We start from the raw sequence: 17,355 nt of genomic DNA, 5'->3' as shown, positions 1-17,355 counted from the left end.
GTATCAGAATGAATGTTTTAGATTGATATCCTATTATTGGAAGCGCATCTCTATATTACAACTCCAATGCTCATAATGTTTATTGGCTGTATAAATACTGAAGAGCCTGAGGTCATGAAAGGTACTTTGAGGGATAATTCTACTCTTTTCTCTCAACCCAAGATGCTCTATCCCCCCCCTCCCCCTCCCTATCCCTGGCTGTCCATCATTGATTGGGAGTTCACCATATTGTTAACAGATGAGTATGTTTTATTGTGAAAGATAACTGAAGATGCCAAGTAACTGAGACACGTGTGGAGAGGAGAACCTATCAGCCACTTCACTAGTTTCCCACTTCACCCATTTCTCCGTTGTTGTTAAAACTCAGCTTGTCGGCGTGTGATCTAGCAGCCCAAATGTTGAGCTCTGGTCTGATGCAGAAATATTTCTGTACTCCTCCAAGCGTTCCTGTCTGTTTCCATTGAGTATTCCAGTATTGAGTGGTAGACATTGCCTGGTCCATACATTATAGAAGGGATCTAAATGAGACACTGACTCAAAAGGGCAGCCAATATTCTCAAACTCCCAGACCACCTTCGTCACACTCACATCTCGCTACTATCATCAGGGAGAAAGTACAGGAGTCTGAGAACCGTGAACACCAGGTTCAAGAACAGTTTCCCAACAACCGTCAGGCTCTTGAACATGGCACACTAACCACAACTATTAACTTCTATGGACTGTCATTGGTTGCATTGAGAACTTATGTTTTTTGTTACGCTAGTATTAATTTATTGAGTGTTTCTTTTCTGTTCTTTATATGTGTGTATTGCATTTGCAGACCTGTTGTGCTGCTACAAGTAAGAATATCATTGTTCAGTTGACGGTAAATACGACAATTAAACAGGCCCCTTCTTTTTTTCTCCCTCCCTCTCCCCCTCACCCTCCCCCTCCCGTTCCCGTTCCCATTCCCGTTCCCGCTCCCCATCCCCCTCTCCCTCTCCCTCTCCCTCTCCCTCTCCCTCTCCCTCTCCCTCTCCCTCTCCCTCTCCCTCTCCCTCTCCCTCTCCCTCTCCCTCTCCCTCTCCCTCTCCCTCTCCTCTCCCTCTCCCTCTCCCTCCCCCTCTCCCTCTCCCTCTCCCTCTCCCTCTCCCTCTCCCTCTCCCTCTCCCTCTCCCTCTCCCTCTCCCTCACCCTCACCCTCTCCCTCTCCCTCACCCTCTCCCTCACCCTCTCCCTCACCCCCACCCTCTCCCTCTCCCTCACCCTCACCCTCTCTCTCTCTGTCTCTCTGTGTGTCTCTCTCTCTCTCAATTCGTCTGTCTCTCTCCGTCTCCTCCGCCTCTCTCTCTCTCTCTCTCTCTCTCTCTCTCTCTCTCTCTCATTCTGCTTTCAGGTGAGCATGCAGAGCTGCCCCGGCAGGAGAGTGCAGTCGGCCACACGTTCCAGCACCTGGACAAGGTGAAATGCCTCCTGGAGGTGGACATCCTGCGGCAGATGCAGGAGGGACATGGAGGGTGGAATCCTAAAATGGCTGAGGTAATTGTCCAATCAGTCGTGGGTTTAAAACTGTGAAAGGTTTACTTCCCAGTCTGTTGATCCTAAAATAAATTCCGATGTATACACCATAAATAAAGCTGTAATGATGTCAGGATAGTCAAAAAGCTGTGTTTAACCCCAAACACCATCTAGCTGGAAGTTGAATTAAGTTGAATGCTGTGTGTAATTTCTTCCTTCTACAGCTTTTATTTCCATCCAATCCTCTCTATGTTTCAGCTTTCAACTTGCTCTGATTACAATTTTTAAACAATCTGGCTTTTAAAAATTGCATTTTAGATGCTGTGCTTCATTTAAGAGATGGCCATATATTTAAAAGATAAAAATTGTTAACCCCATATCCATACATTATTCTCTTACATCAGAAAGTTACATAGGCTTGCGGGCTTGAGTTACAGGGAGAGGTTGGATAGGCTAGGACTTATTCCTCTGGAACGTAGGAGGATGAGGGATGATCTTATTGAGGTGCACAGGATCATGAAGCATATGGATAAAGCGTACACGTCTCGTCTTTTTGCAAGGGTGGAAGATTCTAAAGCTAGAGAGCATAGGCTTAACGAGAAAGGGGAGAGATTTAGGAGGGGTCTCGAGGCAACTTTTTCAGGCAGGGGATAGTCTGCATCTGGTAGCAGCAGCCAGGGAGGCCATAGAAGTGGATGTCATTATAACTTTTGAAAGATAATAGGACAGGAAGAGCTAAGCGGGATATGAGCCAAATGCAGGCGTATGGGACTAGCCCAGTATACCAACTAGGTGGGCACTGTCCACACCGACCATCGATTACCTGTTCATACTAGTTATCTCACTTCCTCATTCACTCCCTACACACTTGGCATCATTTACAGAGGTCAATTAATCAACAAGTCCACATGTCTTTGTAATGTAGAAGAAAACCAGAATACCCAGAGCTCAGATGTCACCAATAATTTGCTCACACCCTCTGATTCTGCCATTCCCCAGTCTGGCCTCTCGACCATCCCTTAGTTTAATCAAGACACAACTGCTGCATTTGCCTGTCAAATCCTCATCTCTGGAATTCTCTCCACTTGCCTCCCCTCCTCCCTACTTCTCTCTTCCATTCGGATGCTTCTGAAACTCTTCCAGTGAGCCAGACTCTGGCGATCTGGCCATTACCTCCTATGATACACTGTTTAGAGCATTGTGCATTGCTGCCATTTGGTGGGGTGTAAATGCTTGTTGCTTTGCCGAGACCTGTTCCAGCTCATGAACAAGTGTCAGCTTTGTGACCAAGCAGGGTTAGCGCTCCCAAGATGGGCTTTGACTGGACATAATGCTCAAAAGATGACAGTGATAATATTTTTTAAAAAGCTAAAATGATTGTCGTTCAGGGGAAAAAAATTGAGAATTTTACAAAGTAAAGAAGTATAAGCGGAAAAATCTGAAGCCATTCAAAGAAGTGTTAAGGCAGAGATCCAAAGTTTCAGATCTTAGAAGTGATAGCTCAGTACCTTGTGAAGTACAAGAGATCTTCATTCACAGTCACTGGGTAGCATTTCATAGTCTATACCATCCCACGATGTTACACACAATGGGGAAACAACAAGTTTGCAGCTGAATCATGTTGCACTGCGCCACTATTAATCTACTACATTTATTTGACAGTACATTAGTCGAGCGGGCACTGTGCACAGAATAACTGACCGAGGAGATGTGAGGGTGCAGTACAGTAATAATATTCGCTGGACCTTCCATCCTGGAGCCCTTACTAAGGTACAGTGAATGATCACACGTGTTACCGTAACTTAGATCAATAACATAACCTGGTACAGTCAATGGCCAAACATCTTGCCTTAATTTTGTTCAATAAAGTAACTCAGCAAAATATGTTCGCAGTAAGACAACATAAATAATTCAGCATTCTCAACTGATCCTGTCGTATGTGCTTGCATCATTCAGCCAGAATCTGGGATTGATGTGTTCGAATAATTCTGGTTTAGTTTATTTTGTTTTGTGCATTCTAATTTGGTGACACTGGGTTATTGTATAATTGATTGTATCCAGTGTACAAATAGTTGTAAAACACTGAAAAAGAAGTGCCTCGGGGAGGAAAAGGGACTGCTTCCGTGCTGCTGTATGTCTCTGTGGAAGTAAAGAAAGAGAGATAACAAGGTCAAGATCAACATGTTCGTGTAAAAGCCCACGGCAACAAGTATCGGGAGCACTGGATGTCGAGGGATATTAACTATTGGATAAAGTGTTTTACAGGGATAGGAACAAAAGATACGGGGAGACCCATCGAGAGTATAAAAATGCAGAGAGGAAATTAGGAAAGTGAAGAGGGGACAGATAAATCACTGGCATTCTGGATTAAGGTAAATCTGAACGTGTTCAATAGGTATATTAACCCGGGGAATAAGTAGGGCCCTGGAGACATAAGAGACTGCAGATGCAAGAATCTTGAGTCAAAACCAAAGTCGGGCCCATTAGGGACAACAGGGGCAATCTGTGTGAAGCCAGAAGGTATGGGCGAGGTTAGATAATGAACCCTTTCCTTCAGCATTCACAAAATAAACCAACTTTGTAGTTGGAGAATTCGGTAAAGGGGGAGGTGAAATTTACATTTGGAATTTGACAGCATAAAAATTATAGGAAGAACAAACACAAAGGAACATTAGAACTTCCGTGATTTGACATCCTTCGAAAAGTAAACCAGTGGAATCCAGCAGTTAATCAGAAATCAAATGATCTTTGTATCATTAATGCGAGCACAATAACCTTTCCTCAATATTTCAGGAAACAACCTTTACATAATTTTATTTTAAAGTAGTCTGTTGACAATCATTGCATTATTTGGAAGTAGGTCATAGATCACCAAGCATCGAAGAGAATTAGTGTCATTCCGGTGAGTCACTGATCAGGGTTATTATTCCGCTGTTTCAGTGATATAGAGTTCATTTGGAGGAATTCCATTATCTTCAAAATGCTATTGACAACAGAAGTTGCCTTAATGGAGCCTTTTGAAGACTTCCAGAAACCTAAAGTCAATTGTTATTATAGTTAATGTGATTCGAGCAGAATTAGGCCATTCGGCCCATCAAGTCTACTCTGCCATTCAATCATGGCTGATCTATCTTTCCCTCTTAACCCCTTTCTCCTGCCTTCTCCCCATAACCCCTGACACCCATACTAATCAATTGGGATTGGGAAGCTCTCCTTTCGCTGCAATTGAAATGGTACGTGTGAGGATAGATAACAAGTTTACATGGTGCAGTTAAACCCGTATTTAAGAAGGAACTGCAGATGCTGGAAAATCGAAGGTACACAAAAATGCTGGAGAAACTCAGCGGGTGCAGCAGCATCTATGGAGCGAAGGAAATGGGCAACGTTTCGGGCCGAAACCCTTCTTCAGACTGATCCAAAGGAAATAGGCAACGTTTCGGGCCGAAACCCTTCTTCAGACAAAGAAGGGTTTCGGCCCGAAACGTTGCCTATTTCCTTCTCTCCATAGATGCTGCTGCACCCGCTGAGTTTCTCCAGCATTCCGTGCAGTTAAACCTTACAGCCATGCAAGAGTTGAAAATGAAATAAGCCACTTCTTGCAACATTGGCCATCACTAGTTACCTGATGATGTTGGTGTGGAACTTTGAATGATGGGGTGCAATCTGTGAGCCTGGAACTCCATTTTGTATAACTTCAAAAGTGGAGTTCAATATATACCCTTCGTGTCTTCACAAGCTCACACATGCAGCAAAAGATTAAATTATAGGACGACGAGCTGAGAATTAGTCCTTTGAATCATAACTTGTTTATCCATGCTTTCCAGAAAAAAAAAACTGTGGTTTCTCTGCTAGTTTTGTATTGCATAACAGGAATATTTCGACATACTGAGTCAGCTGGTATGATAAATGACTACACGATGTTGCTGCAGTCCAGAATTGCTTTGTAGGTCATGATGTACCAAACTCCCACTCAGTATTCAGGATAAGGACATTTAGGTTTTTAAGTGAGTTATGGTTACAGTGAGCATTAAAATCAATATGCCTTTGGAAACAAATCATTCTTCATATCCAAAATGCAGCTTTGCATTGGCTACAGGTTTCTGATAAATTAATACAGGTCCACCACAGATTTTCCAGCAACTGATAGTCCGGCACCTCCTTTAATTCGGACTAAATCACAAGAGTGCACTTGAAACACCCCTCCCCCCTCCGGAAGTACCCCCACAATGTGGTGCCTAGGCTGGGTGAGGTGGCCGATCTCGACTTCATCGGGACTTCCGCGGCCGATCGGCGGGTCAGATTGTATCCCTGCGGCCGGGGATCTGCAACTCTGGCCGGGCTGGAGCCGGCGGATCCATTCCCATAGCCGATTCAAAGACCTCCAATGAGGTAGAAGGGGGTTCAGGACCACAGTCCAGCTGGTGAGAGGTCAATTCAGTTAGCTGATAACTGCTGGGAAGAAACTGGAGAATGTTGTACCTGGGTAACAATAACAATTACAGACTAGTCACACGTATTGTATCCGTGCAGAGACTCTGGGCGTGACGGCTGCTCTCACTCTGTATTGCAGGTGGACAGCTTCTCTATCGGTGACATTGTCTGTGTGATGGAGGACCTGGAGACGGTGAAAAGGCTTCAAACTGGTCACGGGGAATGGACTGACAGCATGGCTCCAGTAGGTGCCTCTTCATTCCTCTCTAAATGCTTATCATGCCATTTGGAAATTCCTTGAACACAGAATAATCTTTATCATTCGGTCAACGTTTCACATGTACAGACATAGGCCACTTATAGAGTCATAGAGCATGGTAACAGACCCTTCAGCCCGACTGGTCCATGCCGACCAAGATGCCCCATCTCAGATTGTCCCATTTACCCATTTTTGCTACCTTTAAACCTTTCAGGGTTACGGGGAGAAGGCAGGAGAATGGGGTTGATAGGGAAAAATAGATCAACCATGATCGAATGATGAAGCAGACTCGGTGGGCCGAATAGCCTAATTCTGCTCCTATGTCTTATGGCCTTTTCCATCCATGTTCCTGTATTACCGATATTTTTGAAGCCAGATATTTGACGCAGTCAAATACATGCTCGTTAATTTGGATATAATTCCTGATGCCTCACTTCCTAACACCGTCCCCTCCCATTCCAAACCTCCACAAAAGGTTGGGGTAGAAATCCCTCTTCTGTTCCTCCCGCAGTGCGTGTAACTCTGATGGAATTAGTGGAGCTGAGATCCAGAAGCAGAATTCCGAGTCGTGCAGTGGGCAGGGTGGTCGTACTCGGATCACAGTGCTCCTGATACCCTGCTGGCACATTGCAGCGTGGATATTAGGGAACGAGCTGAAAGACAGATGCCAATGCAGCTGACTCTGTATCTGTATCCGTGGGTAGTTTATTGTCACGTGGTACAATGAAAAACTTTTGTTGCGTGCTAACCCGCACGTTGTTGTGTCTTTTGTTGCATTGCGTCTTTTTGCAGCAGAAAGACGATACATGATTACAATCAAGCCATCAACAGTATACACGTACACCATAAAGGGAATAACATAGAGTGCAAGATAAAGTCCAGTAAAGTCTGATTAAAGATAGTCCCGGACGGAGCCAATCACACTGAAATAAAGTACCTTTGAACTTCACACCCACCCCTCTGTGTCTGTGTGGCCCCATCCCTACAAAGAATTTAATAACTTCTCAGTTAATTCAATCTCTTTTTGCTGTTTCAAATGTTGTAATCAAATACATTAACAACAACAATAGATAATAGGTGCAGGAGTAGGCCATTCGGCCCTTCGAGTTATCAACAGGCTATCAGAGCCGGTCTCGGGATCCAAGCCCAAGGTCCAGTCACCGCTCAGCAGCAGAATGCAGTTAGTAAAGTGTTGCATCAAAAGTTATTGAGAAGAATGAAAGTTCAGGGATGCAGATGGTAACTTATCTCTGTGGATGGGACATTGGCTGGGCAGCAGGAAACAGCGAGTAGGTATGAATAGGTTCTGTTCTGATTACGATGAGCAACGTGCCACAGGGAACATTGCTGGGGACTCCACCTTGTACAGTTTCTGCAAGTGACTTGGCTCAAAGTGTGGTTGTAAAATTTGCTGATTTTACTCAGAAGAACGGGAAACATAAGTGTGAAGAGAACATACGGAGGCGGCATAGTGAACAACGACCCAGCAAACGTGAGATAATGCGGAATTATTCGGGGAAAAATAGTAAAAATAGCATATTGTCAATGGTGCGACGATACAGAGGGATCCAAGTGTCCTGGTACCTGTACTCGCTTTGGAAAAGCCAACACACAAGTACAGCAAGTAATTCGGAAAACTCACATAATGTTACTGGTAATTGCCTGGGGAATTGAAAACAAAAGTACGGCAGTTTTGTACTTATGCTCCAGTTTTATGGGACATTGGTGAGACCATATCCAGGGTTCAATTGGTCTCCTTATGCAAGGATGGATGTTCCTACATTGGTGGTCGTGCAGAGAGGTTTACTCGATTGATAACTGGAATGGGCAGGTTTCTCTTTCCCTTTTCAGAGGCAGCTGATATTTTTCAGCATTTTCCACTGTTATCCTGGAATGGGCAAAGATTGGATAGGTTAGGCTTGTATCCATTGGGATTTAAAAGACTGAGGGGGAACTTGATTGAAAGGAGCTAGATCATCACGCACCTAGACAGAGCAGATATATTGATGTTTCTTCTGATGGAAGAACGTAAAACTGGGGGCTACTGTTTAAAAATAAGAGATTGTCATTTAAGACAAGAGATGAACTGGAAATTCTGAAGTTGTGAGACATGAAAAGGCAGCGGAAGTTAAGTCTTTGAATATTTTTAAAGCAGCAGAAGCTAGATTCTTAATGAGCAGAAGGGTGAAAGGTTACTGAGTGCGAGGAGCCATAGAGTTGAAGTTGCAATCAGATCAGCCATGAACTTAGTAAATGGTGGAATAGGCTCGAGGGGCCAACTGCTCCTGTTAATTACCCCGAGAAGATAATATGAAAAGAATGCCCAGTGAAATAGTTACTGCATTGTTTGTATCTGCAAATGTATGACCCAATTCCCTAGAAGTAACAAGGAATTACATATGTTAGTTTACAAAAAATGGATACAATGTGCTGGAGTAATTCAGTAGGTCAGGCAGCTTCTCTGGAGAACATGGATAGGCGACGTTTCGGATTGAGACTGATTTCTGAAGAAAGGTCCCGACCTGAAACATCACCTATCCGCGTTCTCCAGATATACTGCCTGACCTGCTGTGTTTCACCAGCACTTTATGTCTTTTCTTTCAGTTTAACAGCCTATTTTGACTCACTCTGTTCTTCTACTTCACCAGAGGTGATTCCTTGGATGCCCCAGATGCCTGCAGGTCTTCCTGCTGTTGTACTAGTTGCCCTATACCGCAGGGTGCAGAGCTTTCACAGACCCTGTGTCAGTAACACAGCAAGACTAGTTCACTCTACTTGAGTGCTCACAACTCTCCCTTGGAAAGATGTTTCACCTCAGCTGCTGCCTGTCGTGATTAACTAAAAATAATGCATTTTTGTGGTGGATTATTGTCTGAATCATCTTTCCATTGTACATCCTCCAGGCACTGGGGCAGGTTGGGAAGGTGCTAAAGGTTTATGCTGATGGAGACTTGCGTGTGGGCGTTGGGGGCCAAACGTGGACCTTTAACCCTGCCTGCGTAACGGCAGGACAGCCCGGCGAACTGGACGCCAACCTCATGACAACAGACAACACCAATGATTCAGCAAGTAAGACGATCGGAATAACGCTTTGGTCGACTTTCCATTGGCAGGAGGTCCAGATTGGACGAGTTCCTTGTATTCCGTGTACCTCGCTGAAGATGAGTTTATAAAGCAGATTTGGGGAAAGAGATAGGATGTAGTTCCTCTCAAATTCCCAGTTAATAGTAATCTTTTGTGAAAAGGTTTCAAATTATTATTTGGGATGGGTAGTTTTAACTGACTTTGGCCAGTGCCGAGTGACTGCTTTGGCTGAGAGTTTTGCATTGTCTCCAACTTTATCATCCACTGATTGGAGTGAAATCCAGCAAGATAGAAATCATCCCTTCCCTCCCAACATGCTGTAGTCTATTTTATTTTTGCTGAAGATCCCAGCTTCTACCATGTTTTGGTTAAATTGTCGCTGTAAATTACCCCAGTGTAGGTGGGCAGTGGGAGCACCAGGGTCTGTCCATGGGAATGTATGAGAGCGGGTCGATTACTGGGGATCACGTGGGACACTGGTTCAGGTGCTGGCATAGGCGTTAAAGGCCGAATAGTCATGTAGTGATAAAGCAGACATACATATATAAACACATCCAAGATACCCTTGCATCCAGGTTTGCAGTCCAGCAATCTGTCCACACCCCCACCCCCCATAATTCTCTTCTTACTTTGAATTAACTTTTGGCCTCGTGTGCTCTGGAATGATGCAATTCGTTTTTTCAGATAGAAACATAGAAAAATAGCAGGAGTAGGCCATTCGGCCTTTCGAGCCAGCACCGCCATTCAATATGACCATGGCTGATCATCTAAAATCAGTACCCTGTTCCTGCTTTTTCCCCTTATCCCTTGATTCCTTTAGCCCTAAGAGCTAAATCTAACTCTTTCTTGTCTGAAGAAGGGTCTCGACCCGAAACGTCACCCATTCCTTCCCTCCAGAGATGCTGCCTGTCCCGCTGAGTTACTCCAGCATTTTGTGTCCACCCTCTCTCTTGAAAACATCCAGTGAATTGGCCTCCACTGCCTTCTGTGGCAGAGAATTCCACAGTCACAACTCTATGGGTGAAGAAGTTTTTTTCTCATCTCAACTCTAAATGGCCTACCCCTTATTCTCAAACTGTGACACCTGGTTCTGGACTCCCCCAACATCAGGAAACATTTTTCCTGCATCTAGCCTGTCCAATCCTTTAAGAATTGCTTATGTCTCTATAAAATCCCCCCCTCATCCTCCTAAATTCCAGTGAATACAAGCCCAGTCAACCCATTCTTTTCATCATATGTCAGTCCTGCCATCCCGGGAATTATCCTAGTAAACCTATGCTACACTCCCTCAATAGCAATAATGTCCTTCCTCAAATTAGGAGACCAAAATTGTACACAATACTCCAGGTGCGGTTTCACCAGGGCCCTGTACAACTGCAGTAGGACCTCCTTGCTCCTCAACTCAAATCCTCTGGCAATGAAGGCCAACATGCCATTAGCTTTCTTCACTGCCTGCTGTACCTGCATGCTTAGTTTCAGTGACTGATGTACACGGACACCCAGGTCTTGTTGCATCTCCCCTTTTCCTAATCTGACACCATTCAGATAATAATCTGCCTTCCTGTTCTTGCCACCAAAGTGGATAACCTCATATGTATCCACATTATACTGCATCTGCCATGCATCTGCCCACTCACCCAACCTATCCAAGTCACCCTGCAGCCTCATAGCATCCTCATCGCAGCTCACTCTGCCACCCAACTTTGTGTCATCCGCAAACCTATAGATGTCACATTTAATTCTCTCATCTAAATCGTTAATATATATTGTAAATAACTGGGGTCCCAGTATCGAGCCTTGCAGCACCCCACTAGTCACAGATCATTGTGCAATAAATCCCTGTTGGTCAAGGCTGTGACTTTTTGATTCTTTGCATGGGTTATGCACAGTTGAAAATAAGTAACTATAGTCTGTTCACAACACTCGTGTTTCTCTTCAGTTCACGTCCTTTCCAATCATAAAACATTCACTTGCAAATTAAGTGAAATCGGAAATTTATAGCTAACAGACCGTGTGTGAGGCCTGATCAAAACACATACTTGTGCGAGGGCCAGGAACAAAATGGAAACAAATATGTGAGATTGCAAGCCACTTATGATGTTCTGGGCAGAACATCTTTTCGTTCTGGCTGCCAAACCAACTGAGATGTTGAGTGCCTCACTCTAGCCATTCCCTATCATTCCAAAGCCACCCACCTGCCCCAGAAAGCCCACCCTGTGTCGCCACAAGCTGTGAAGAAAGGTAAACCAGGAATATTGGCTGCACCCAATCTCTCATCTAACCTACAGTCCCTTGTCCTGAGTTATGTCATGCTTAGCCATAGTTCCAGGTGCACAGTGTTTTGTGCATACAAAGCCCCTCTCACCATCGCTCTGCCCCCTACTACTATTGTCTATTGTCTATTCTATTCTACTGTCTTGAAATCACAATGGGGAGCATTCTCGGCCACTCTGGTTCCATAATTTCTGGCAAAAAGAAGTAAGAATTGTTTTTTTTCTCTTTGTACTGTAGGCACAGTCACATCTGTCCTAGAAAAACTTCTGTCACAATCAACTGACCAGGATAATCCTGGGCGGATTGTAATCGAAGCAGCTCATGGGAATGCCACAAAGGTTCGGGATTTGGTGCAGAAGTATCCAGAGAAGGTCAGTGTGCATTTTGTATACAGCCTTATTTTGTGGTAAATGATATTTTGTTTTAGACACACAATCATAGAGCACAGAAACAGACCCTTTGCCAATCTCTTTGCCCATTTACACTAAATCACATTTGTCCGCATTAGAATAGTATCCTGGCCTTGCCTACATTATTGCTAGTGTAAATGCCTTGTAACATAGTGATTGTACCTGACTCCACCCGCTCCTCAGACTGCGAGTTCTAGAGTTTAGAAGAATGAGGGGGGATCTCATTGAAACGTACAGAATAGTGAAAGTCTTGGTTAGAGTGGATGTGGAGAAGATGTTTCCACTAGTGGGAGAGTCTAGGTCATAGTCCCAGAATTATAGAAGGTTCTTTTAGGAAGGAGATGAGGAATTTCTTTAGTCAGAGGGTGGTGAATCTGTGGAATTCTTTACCACAGAAGTCTGTGCAGGCCAAGTCAGTTGATATATTTAAGGCAGAGATAGATAGATTCTTGATTAGTACGGGTGTTAGAGGTTATGGGGTGGAAGGCAAGAGAATGGGGTTACAAGGAGGGAGAGGTAGATCAGCCATGATTGAATGGCATAGACTTGATGGGCCGAATGGCCTAATTCTGCTCTTACCACATGATCTTATACTTTATGCATTTCAAAAAAAAAAAAAATCTGTAAGAACCTCTTTAAAGCTTTTTTCACCTCTCCTTAAACATAAGCCCTCTGGTTTGGGTACCTCTATCATGAAAAAAAAACCTGCTGATTACCCTATCTATGAATCATGATTTTGTATGCCTTTATCAGGTCACCCTCAGCCTTCTTCACTCAAGCCCAGCATACCCAATCTCCATAACTAAAGCCCTCCAATCCAGGAATGGACCCAGCTACCATGCAGGACCTTGTCGATATTGACAGCATCTGATACCCTGACCTCATTAATCTTCTGAATTACCTCCTCAAAAACCTCAATCAAATTAACGAGGCACGAATTCTCTGCACAAAGCCATGCTGACTATTCCTGATCAGTCCCTGCCTTTCCAAATGTACATGAATCCAGTCCCGTAGGATTTTCTCCAATAATTCGCATACAAGATTCAATTTTGCAGTTGAAAGCAGTTAGCATCTCAGAGTGACCGCTGCTATTGGGTATATAAATATAGCCACTAGCGGAGTGGCCTGTTGGGAGTGGCCGCATTGGTGAGGTTATCTGGGGGTGAGGTGTCTTGTGGAGGGTAAGTGAGAGGCTTTGGCTCAAGAGACTTTGGTGTGAAGGATGACGGAGGGGTGAAGTTCACTGTTTTTTTTGTGTAAAGCTTCCTTGATCTAGTGCAGTAGAGATGGCTGCTAGGGCAATGGTGTTAGTTTAGTTTTTAGTTCAATTTAGAGATAGAGTGCAGAAACAGGCCCTTCAGCCCACTGAGTACACACCAACCAGCGATCCGCGCCCACTAGCAGTAGGGACAATTTACAATGTTTTTTTTTAACTGAAGCCAAGTACCCTACAACCCTGTACATCTTTGGAATGTGGGAGGAAACTGGAGTTCCCGGAGAAAAGCCACGCAGTCACAGGGACAACATCTTCTGGATTATCCCAAGCTCGTCCACTTGCTGCTCAAGTTGCCTACGCGGTCTGTAAGGAGCTACAGCTGGATGGACCTCCCACAGGTGTTGTCCTCAGAGACACTGTTAGTCTCACTGACTTTCCACATCCTGAAGAAGGACACGGTGAGGGGAGCGGTAGAGTTGCTGCAGAGTCCAGGAACAGTACAGCAGCTCAGCTGGTAGAGCTGCTACCTCTCAACGCCAGAGACCCGGGTTCAACCTGACCTCGGGTGCCGTCTGTACGGAGTCTGTACGTTCTCCCCGTGTCCTGAGTGGGTTTTCGCCGGATGCTCCGGTTTCCTCGCACACTCCAAAGATGTACAGGTTTGTAAGTGAGTTGGCTTCAGTAAAAATTGTAAATTTCCCCTAGTGTGCTAGTGTACGGGGTGATCGCTGGTCGGCGTGGACTCGGCGGGCTGAAGGGTCTGTTTCCACGCTGTATCTATAAAGTCTAAAGTCTGAAAGATTGTACACCTGGAGGAATCTGCCTGAGCCCGAAAGGCTTCTTAGTCCTGCTCAGCAAGCTGTGTGGATGAATTGTGTGGAATTGTGAGAACATTGTACAAAATAAAGGAAGAAATGTAGAACAAGCACTTATTTATGGAGTCGTTTATGCCCACGTAAACTGGATTAATACCGGAAGGAAAGTCACAACCTGACACCCTGTTTCTGAGGAAGACAGAAGTGTTGCAGCTGACTCTTGCTTTGCTCCCACTTCATCTCGGACATTAGTTTTCTGTCAAAGTAGCAAATATGCTTGGCTTTCTGCACAAATGTTTTCTAACAAAGTCATTTCTGACCAGTGTGAGGACTCGTACTAAACAATGCATTCCCTATTATTCGAATTTACGGACAATGTTTAAACAGTTTTTTTTCCCAAGTAAGTCTTCTTGGACTGAACTAAAGGAATCTTTGACCTGTGGACGTAAGTAGCCCACAGAAGTGCTCATTTAGAAAGGCCAGAGGCCACTTTTGTATAGACTGCAGATTCCGTGGGAATTTTTATAGCGTGTCCAAGATGCTGTAAGTCCGATGTGAGATGTTGCTGCTGTTTTATGTTGGATGCTTTTGATCTTCATGCCTGTTGTTAGCGGATCTGATGGCAAAAGTTTCCAGCAGACAATTTAACGCAGCTTGCAAGATCATTCTTTCATTTCTTGCTCAAAATTATTGAAACGGATATTTCTGTTGTTATCCTGCTGTCTGTGGGAACTTGGTACACACTAACTTGCTGTCCCATTTCCTTCAACGCGACAGTAAGTAGGCTATAAAAGGAACACAATTCACTCTGAAGCATCCGGAAACAGACATAAGGGTGCTCTTGGGTTGCATATCCTTTTTTTTGGTAGATGCAGCTTTGGAACAGGCCCTTCGGCCCACCAACTCCATGTCGACCATCAATCACCTGTTCCGACTGGTTCTATTTTATCACACTTTCTCATGCACTCTCTACACACTGGGGGACGTTTACAGAGGCCAATTAACCTTCAAACTGGCACAATTTGGGGATGTGGGAGGAAACCAGAGTTTTATTGTCATGTGTCCCAGATAGGACAATGAAATTCTTACTTTGTCCTGTCATGTTTTCATTCCAGGAAAGTGCAGCTTCTCAGCAAAATAAATAAAATGATTCTACATTTTTGTTTGCAACATCAGCCCAAGCTTTCTCTGAAGCAGTAGACATGTCCCATATGGGGTGTATTGAGATGGCCCCAGCTGCTCCATCATACACATCTGGAGCAATTTTAACCTCAGCAGTGATGCCCCTGGAATCAAACACCGAGCAACAGTATTTAATTGAAGGGAAAGTTGCCAGAGAAAGCATAAATTTGAGGATTGGGAACATTTTAAAAAGTGAAAGATGATGAAAAACTTTATATTGAAAAGGAAAATGGAATGTGAGGATTAATAAGTGACAAACACAAAGAGTTTCTGTAAATACATAAAAAAGGACAATCTAGTAAAGAACGACGTGGGTCCACAACAGTCAGACACGAACATTTATAATGGGGATAATGAAATGACAGAGGAATCTAATAAAAACTGTCTTCATGAAGGGAGAGAAAAAAATCTCCTAAATATACCAGAGCACGAAGCATAAAGTGTAATCGAAGAAGTAAAAGATGTTAGAATTACTAAAGAAATACTGTGGAGAAGTTAACAACCTTAACGAAAAATATGTCCCATTGCTCTGGGCGTAGCAAATGCTCCAGCCGTCATCATCCAAAATTCTGTTGATTCTGGAATGGTTCCTGCTGATTAGAGGGCAGCAAGGGAATCCACTATGTACGAAAGGCGGGAGAGAGCATGAAGGAGATTAATGACTTGTTAATCTGGCGTTTGTAGTTAAGCACAAGCCCCAATCTATAATAATGGATATGGTATCCGGACATGTGGGAAATAATAATAAGATTGATTTATGAAAGGCAAATTATGTTTGACTTGGCTGTTGGTGTTTTTTGAAGATGGATCTCACTGAAAAATTGCAATGGGACCAGTGGATATAATGTGTAGGCAGATGCTGGTTTAAACAGAAGATAGACACAAAAGGCTGGAAGTAACTCAGCGGGTCAGGCAGCATCTCTGGAGAAAAGGAATAGGTTATGTTTCGGGTTGAAATCAGAATAGGTCTGAACCCAAAACGTCATAGATTCCTTTTCTCCAGTGGATATAGTGTGTTTGTCTTTAGAATACTTCTGGTAAGGTCATACACAGAAGATTGCTAAACAAGGTTTGAGTATTTGAGATGAAATGCTGGTGTGGATTGAGAGTTGGTAAACTAGGAGGGGGAATGAACGAGACCTCCTCAGATCGATGGGTTGTGACAATGGGGTACAGCTAGGACTGGTGCTCGGGCCAGAGGGCCAAATACAATCCTTCCAAGTGTGCTGACAACATGAAACTCGGTGGGAATGTGAGTCGTGATGAAGATGCGCAGATGCTTCGTGGACTGCGGCCGAGCTGAGTAGGTGGGCAGCTGAAATACAATGTGGGAAAATGTCAACGTACCCATTGCAGTGGGGAAAAGATGAAATACTGAGATTGAGGCATGTCAATGTTTAGAGGAACCTTGGTATCCTCAGGAGGACCCAAAAATTAATGTGTAGGTCAGGCAGTAGCCAAATAGTACGTTAGAAATAGTTTTTTGAGGATTGGAGTACAAGAGTAAATGGCCTGTCCCACTTTCCCGAGTTATTCACAAATTCTCCCGAGTTTTCAAACTCGCAGAATGTTCGTAACAAGTCCGTAGGAGTCCGTGGATATATCGCAGCGGCTCGTTATGCCAGCCATATGTACTCTGGGCTATTTTTTTACTCGTGGACATTTTTCATCAGGCCGAAAAAACGTCCCGACTTACCTGATCCCCCGAGCTGGCATAACGAACCGCTGCGATATATCCACGGACTCCTACGGACTCGTTACAAACATTCTGCGAGTTTCAAAACTCGGGAGAATTTGTGAATAACTCAGGAGAATTTGTGAATAACTCGGGAAAGTGGGACAGGCCCTTACGGTTGTCTTGCTATAATTACACAGGACCTCAGTGTGACTGCACCTTTAGTACAAGACAAGAGACAAGAGATATTTATTGTCACATATACCAATTGTGTATCCTGGGGTGTTGGTTGGTTTGCCCTTCAAGGGATATATGTGTTGTTGTGGGAGTGCAGAACAAATGTACAGGTTGGTACCTGGGATGGTGGCTTTATCACATAGGCGTAATTACATCCTCTCGAGAAAACAGAGGAATGAGAGGCAATCGCATGGAAGCATACAAAATGTTTTAGTATTTGTTTATTATTGCCACATACAGTGAGAAACTTTTGTTTGCATTCCACCTATTCAAAT

The 17,355-nt window shown here is 44.1% G+C and overlaps 1 protein-coding gene across 7 annotated transcripts in view; it reads left to right on the top strand.

Annotated features, from left to right (window-relative positions):
* The window catches only part of mib2 (MIB E3 ubiquitin protein ligase 2), a 122,911-nt gene that overhangs the window by 86,607 nt on the left and 18,949 nt on the right, over positions 1-17,355 (top strand). For 6 of the 7 annotated variants that reach the window (XM_033047919.1, XM_033047922.1, XM_033047920.1 and 3 more), the window contains 5 exons: positions 1,376-1,518; positions 3,160-3,267; positions 6,068-6,172; positions 9,091-9,256; positions 11,780-11,916. In XM_033047919.1, the coding sequence (XP_032903810.1) occupies positions 1,376-1,518; positions 3,160-3,267; positions 6,068-6,172; positions 9,091-9,256; positions 11,780-11,916 (659 nt within the window). The remainder of the gene's footprint in view (positions 1-1,375; positions 1,519-3,159; positions 3,268-6,067; positions 6,173-9,090; positions 9,257-11,779; positions 11,917-17,355) is intronic. The other variant, XM_033047926.1, reaches the window with a different exon arrangement.

Source organism: Amblyraja radiata, chromosome 31, assembly GCF_010909765.2.
Source record: "Amblyraja radiata isolate CabotCenter1 chromosome 31, sAmbRad1.1.pri, whole genome shotgun sequence".
NCBI classification, from domain to species: domain Eukaryota; kingdom Metazoa; phylum Chordata; class Chondrichthyes; order Rajiformes; family Rajidae; genus Amblyraja; species Amblyraja radiata.
This window is presented reverse-complemented; position numbering and strand designations above follow the sequence as displayed.